Raw genomic sequence first — 6058 nt, 5'->3', positions numbered from 1 at the left:
CTCCCCGCAGCCGGGGCTGCGTGCTCGGCCCCTTGCCGTGGCCTTATCCAGCCCCCCCAGGCTGGAGGACAGCAGTGGGATGACGGGGGCGAGGAGACGCCTGGGGGGGACCCCTCGCTGGGAAGGGGGGTGCCATGTCCCCCCTCCCGCACCCGCTGGCCGGGAGCCGGCTGCCCCCTTCCCCGACTGGTTTTTCTATTGATTTCTAGCTCTTTTACAAAAAAAAAAAAAAAGAAAAAAAAAGAAAAGAAAGAAAGAATAATAATATATCTATCTATAAGAAATAAACGTGCACAAGGCCCTTGTCTGCCCCGAACTGTCTCTGCTGGGGACGTCCCCCCCCCCAGGCTGTGTTTTTGGGATGCGGCGAGCCACGGGGCCCATTCTTCCTGCCCTACATAGCGGGGCCAGGCTGGCACGGGCTGTGCTCCGGGCAGGGGACCAGCGGCCCCCGTGTCCCTGCGGGCTGCCCGGGTGTCCCCACAGGGCTGGGGCTGTCCCCAGCCTGCCTGGCACACGGGGATGCGCGGCAGCCACCTCCTGTCCCGTGCCACTCGGACACGGGAGGCACACGTGTCACGAGCGTGGGGGGTCTCAGCCGTGTTGTGACACACGGGGGGTCTCAGCCATGTCCCCACGTGTCATGATCGGGGTGGGGGGCTCAGCAAACATGTCCCCATGTGTCATGGTGACGGGGTCTCAGCAGGCTGCCTCCGCATGTCACGAGCGTGGGGGGTCTCAGCCATGTCCCCCACGTGTCACCACGGTGGAGGGCACAGCAGCCTGGTCCCCACATGTCCCGACCACAGGGTGCCCCCAGCCTGTCTCCCACGTGTCGCGAGCGTGAGGGGCCCAGCAGCCGTGTCCCCATGTGTCACAGTCATTGGGGGGGCTCAGCAGCAGTGTCCCCATGTGTCAGGACCAGGGGGGGCTTGGCAGCTGTGTCCCCACGTGTCACAAGCATGGGGGTCCCTGCTGTGTCCCCACGTGTCACAAGCATGGGGGTTCCCGCTGTGTCCCATGTTCCCCCCGTGTGTCACGAGTGGCGGGGAGGGGGCCACACGTCCGCGTCCCCACATGTCACGAGCGTGTGGGGTCTCAGCTGGGTCCCCAGGCGCCACGAGCACCGAGGTCTGCACCGAGGTGTCACGAGCCTGGCGGTCCCACCCTTGTCCCCACTGTCACGGGGTCCCCACAACCCCTTCAAAGTCCCCCCCCCACACCTTCTGGGGGCTTGCGTCTCCTCATCCCCACGGCCACAGGACCCCCACTGGGACCGCCGCTGTCCCCAGACGCCACCACCCCGTCCCCGTGCCAGGCCCCAGGCGCCGAGCGGCCGCGGCGCCCGTGTCCTCCCCTGCCCCGGCACTGCCGGGGCCCCACGGCTGGCAGCGACCTCTGTCCCCGAGCAGGGCTGGCCGCGAGTGCCCACGGCGTCACGTGGAACCGCACCAGCCAGAGGCCGCCGGGAGCCGAGCCGGGAGCAGCCGCGGCGGCGGAGGTACGGACGGACAGACGGACGGACGGGTGGGAGGGAGGCAGGGCTGGGTGCTCGGGGTGCCGCCGGGATGTCCTCGGTGGGAGGCGGTGGGGAAACTGAGGCACCTGAGCTCAGGTGAGTCCCTCCCAGAGGGGTCTTGGCCTCTGTCACCGCTGCTGGAGGGACAGGGAGAGCCCTGCTATAGGGCCCGGGTGGCCCTGTCCCCCGTGTCCCCGACCCCAAACCCTGGGCCCAGCTGTCCCCGGGACGTAGATCCCAGTCCCAAGTGTCCCAGACCCATCGGTCCATTCTCCCCGTGTCCCTGTCCCCAGTGTCCCAGTACCAGGTGTCCCTTTCCCAGGTCTCCCTGTTCCCATTGCGCCAGGTATCCCAATCCCAGGTGTCCCTGTCCCAAGTGTCCCTGTTCCAGGTGCCCCAGGTGTCCCAGTCCCAGTGTTCCAGATGTCCCAATCCCAGGTGTCCCAATCCCAGATGACCCAGCCCCAGGTGTCCCAGTCTCTGTGTCCCAGTTGTCCCAGTGTCCCATATGTCCCTGTCCCCAGCTTCCCCAGCCCCAAGTCTCCCTGTTCCCAGTGTCCCTGCTCCCAGTGTCCCAATCCCAGTCCCAGTGTTCCCAGTGTCCCCGGTGTCCCTGTCTCATGCATCCTGCTCAGCTCACGAGAAGCCCCCGGCTCCCAGCAACCCCAAATCCCCCCCCCCCCCATCCCCATAGGGTTGCGGGGCCAGGCGGTTGGGGGACACAAGCCCTGAAGCCCCCACATCCTCCACCCCCCCCCCAAAAAGAAGTGCCACCATGTGGCTGGGCGCCCGCCTGGACGCGCTGCCCACCCCGGCGCTGGCCGTCGACCGTGCCACGGCGCGCCGCAACGCCGAGCGCATGCAGGAGCGCTGCCGGGCCCTCGGCCTCCGCCTGCGTCCCCACGTCAAGACCCACAAGACGCTGTGAGTGCCGCCCCCACCTTGTCCCCAAACCCCCCCTACATCCCCCCTACCCCCCCAGACCAACCCCAAACCCCTTCATCCACCCCTCCTGGCAGGGAGGGCGGCGCGCTGGCCACGGGCGGCACGCGGCGCGGCATCGCCGTCTCCACGCTGGCCGAGGCGCGCTTCTTCGCCGACGGCGGCTTCGACGACATCCTGCTGGCGTACCCGCTGCCGGCCGGGCGCTTGGAGGAGTGCGCCGAGCTGGCCCAGCGCCTCGACGCCTTCCAGGTGCTGCTGGACAGCCCCGGCGCGCTGCAGCGCCTGCGGCGGCGCCCGCTCGCCGGCGGCAAGCGCTGGCTCGTCTGGCTCAAGCTCGACTGCGGCAACGGCAGAGGTGGGGACGGGCCCGGGGGAGGGGGGGTTCAGGGGGGCTCCGGGTGCCCCCGGTCCCCGTGGAGCAGCACGGATAGGGTGGTTGAGCAGCCCCACAAAAATATGGCATTCCTCACCACCCGCTTGCGGGGATGTCCCCTGTGTCCCAAAGCCCCCAGCCAGTATGGGGCCGTGAGCCCCCAAACCCATTTCCAGCTACCTACTACATGGATGTGCCATGGGGAAACACATGTCCCTAACCCCACAGCCCACACCACCAGCATCTTGACCCCAAGGAAGTGTTCAAGTTTCCCAAAAGTCGTTTTTCACCACTCGCTGCAGGGATTCTCCACGGGGCAGGCGGTGTCCCATAAGTCCCCAAACCCCCAGCCCCAACAGCTCAGCCATTATGCATCCCTTAGCCCCCCCCCCCCCCCCCCCCAAAAACCCCTTTTCACCCATCACCTGCTCCTTGGGGGGAGGGATTCCAGGTGTCCCCATCCCCAGCAGCCCAGCCATTAGCCCCTAAAGCCCCTTTTGCAGCCACCTGCCCCGACAACGCTCCACGGTGAGCCCAAAGCCCCCAGCCCCAGTATCTCAGCCAACTTGGGATATTTAAGCCCCCCCCCAACCCCATTTACCCCCACCCACCACAACGATGCTCCATGGGGCCGAGATGCCCCATGCATCCCCCAGCCCCAAATCCCCAAACCCCAGCAGCTCAGCCAACACGGGGCATCACGCCCCTACCCCAAAACCCCCTCTTCACACCCCATAAGGATGCTCCATGGGGGACGCACGCCCCTTGTGTCCCCACCACCCCCCCCATCTCCCACAAGGGACACTTCGGCCCCTGCATCCCCACCCACCCCATGGCAGTGGGACACCCCCAGCCCCACGTTTTAAGCCGGTCCCCCCACCCCATCCCCTTGCCGGCAGCCGGCGTGCGCCCCACGGACCCCGGCGCCCTGCCGCTGGCCCGGGCCATCGCGGAGGAGGCTCCGGAGGAGGTGACGCTGGTCGGGGTCTACGCGCACTGCGGGAACACCTACGGCTGCAGCGGCGTGCCCGCCATCCAGGCCATCGCCAGGGCCACCACCGCCGCCATCCTCGACTTTGTGGCCGCGTGAGTCTGCGTCCCACACCCCCCACACCAAATAACGCCCCCCCCCCCCCCCCCCCCCCCCCCCCAATTTACCTTCACCCGGCCCCAAACCCTGAGCAGAGTTACGGGGGATTTTTATTATGGGGGCTGCAGGCTGCGCCCACCCCCTTGGCCCGCTCCGTCCCATAAAAGCCCCAGCCCCGATACGGCCCCGGCTGTAAATGCAAATCGCCCTCTTCCTGCCGGCACCATAAAGCGGGGCCCCACAAAGCCCCGGCGCCCCAGGGAGCCGGACGAGGATGCCCCGGCCACCTTTGAAGTGGGCTCTGTGTGTCCCCCCGCCCCCCCCCCCCCCCCCCCCCATTGTCCCCAGGGAAGGGACGAGTGGGATTTCGCATCCCGGAGCGAATTGCGGCCGGATGCCTCTCGTTGCCCCATGAGGTCAGCGGGTCCCCGAGGCGCACGGGGACGTGCTGCAACCCAAAATGCCCCAAAACGCCCTCCAGGTGTGTGTGTGAGTGGAGGGGGTCCCATTGAGGAACCCGTTGTGCCCCCACTTTTCAAGACCTGGGACAAATCCCCCCCCCAGATGGCCCGAGGGGGGCACTGAGCACAGCCCGTCCCCAGCTCCGGGTGTCCCGGCCCCCCCACAACATCCAGTGCTGGACCGGGGGGGGGGCACCACCACCAGGAGCAAGCTGGGGGACACACGTGTCACCAACCCCACTGCCACGACACTGGTGGCACATCTGGGCACATCTGGGGCACATCTGGGGGGGTCCTGGGCACACCTGGGGGGGCTCTGGCACAGCGGGCGGGGAAGGCACAAAAGGGAGAGGGCTCAAAATGGAGCACCTCGGGGGGGGGGGGGGACGACCCTGCCAGATCTGAGCAGCTCTCGCACGTCTGGATGGCATCTGGGCACATCTGGAGGGCATCTGGGCACATCTGGAGGAAATCTGGGCACATCTGGAGGGCACGCCGGAACACACTGGTGCGCCCCGTAAAGGTTTGGGGGCGCCCGGGCACATCTGGGCGATGCTGAGACCATCAAGAGGCATGGGGTGGCACATCGGGGTGGCACCCCGGCACATCCGGATGTCGCCTTGTACGTCCTGGGGCTCCCCACGTGTGGCAAGGTCCCCTTCGCGCGGGCGCTTCGCCACGCTGGGGACCCCGTGGCACCCAGGGGTGACAGAGCCACCGCCAGCCCCATGCCCATGGTACCCGGGGAGGGGGGGGTGACATCCCCCTCGGCCATGCCCGGGGGTGGTGACAGCCCCTCCCGCGCCACCAGGCTGCGCCAGGCCGGCGTGCCGTGTCCCCAGGCCAGCATCGGCTCCACGCCGTCCTGCAGCCACCCGGTCCCCGAGATGGCCGAGCTCACCGAGGTCCACCCGGGCAACTACATCTTCTACGGTGAGTACCACCACGTCCCCCCCCGGGCACGGCGTCCCCCTGGGACCCCTCCACCCACCCACCCTCTCCGCAGACCTCCAGCAGACGCTGCTGGGCTCCTGCCGGCCCCAGGACGTGGCCATCCGCGTCCTCACCAGGGTGGTCGGCCACTACCCGCACCGCAACCAGCTGCTGGTGGACTGCGGCTGGACGGCGCTCAGCCTGCACGGCTGGGCGCAGTCACCCGCCGGCTGCGCCACCGTCGAGGGACATCCCCAGCTCCGGTGAGCGCTGGGGACACCGGGGGGGGGGGGGGGGGGGAGGAGGGGGGAGAGAGAGGGGTCGGGGTGGCGGCACGGCACGGCGCGGGGACCTGACGGCGCGTCCCCGCAGGCTGGTGGGGCTGACGCAGGAGCACGGGCTCCTGGAGCCCGCCAGCGGGCAGCTGGATTTCGGGAGGTTCCCGGTGGGCACCGTGCTGGCCCTCGTCCCCTTCCACGTGAGTACTGGCCCCGCTGGCCCCCGCTGGCCCCCCCCCCGTGTGTGTCTCACCTCCTCCCCCGCCGCAGGCCTGCGCCACGGCTGCCATGCACCCGGTCTACTACGTGCACGAGGAGGGCGAGGTGGTGGCCCTCTGGCACCCCGTCCGCGGCTGGTAGAGATCGTCCTGCTGCCGAGGTCCTGCGCCGTGCGGGGCTCCTGCAGCCACCCCGAGGTCCTGCAGCCACCCCGAGGTCCTGCGCCCACCCTGAAGTCCT

General features: G+C 68.7%; 1 protein-coding gene across 1 annotated transcript; it reads left to right on the top strand.

The window, feature by feature from the left end:
- The first annotated feature begins 2294 nt into the window (after positions 1-2294).
- LOC118251842 (D-threo-3-hydroxyaspartate dehydratase-like) lies at positions 2295-5975 on the top strand. Its single transcript, XM_035554431.1, has 7 exons — positions 2295-2443; positions 2539-2819; positions 3737-3923; positions 5200-5321; positions 5395-5584; positions 5694-5799; positions 5870-5975. Exons 1-7 carry the CDS (start codon positions 2295-2297, stop codon positions 5957-5959), a joined length of 1125 nt encoding a protein of 374 aa, XP_035410324.1. The 3' UTR covers positions 5960-5975.
- The last annotated feature ends 83 nt before the right edge of the window (positions 5976-6058 follow it).

Source organism: Cygnus atratus, chromosome 2, assembly GCF_013377495.2.
Source record: "Cygnus atratus isolate AKBS03 ecotype Queensland, Australia chromosome 2, CAtr_DNAZoo_HiC_assembly, whole genome shotgun sequence".
NCBI classification, from domain to species: domain Eukaryota; kingdom Metazoa; phylum Chordata; class Aves; order Anseriformes; family Anatidae; genus Cygnus; species Cygnus atratus.
This window is presented reverse-complemented; position numbering and strand designations above follow the sequence as displayed.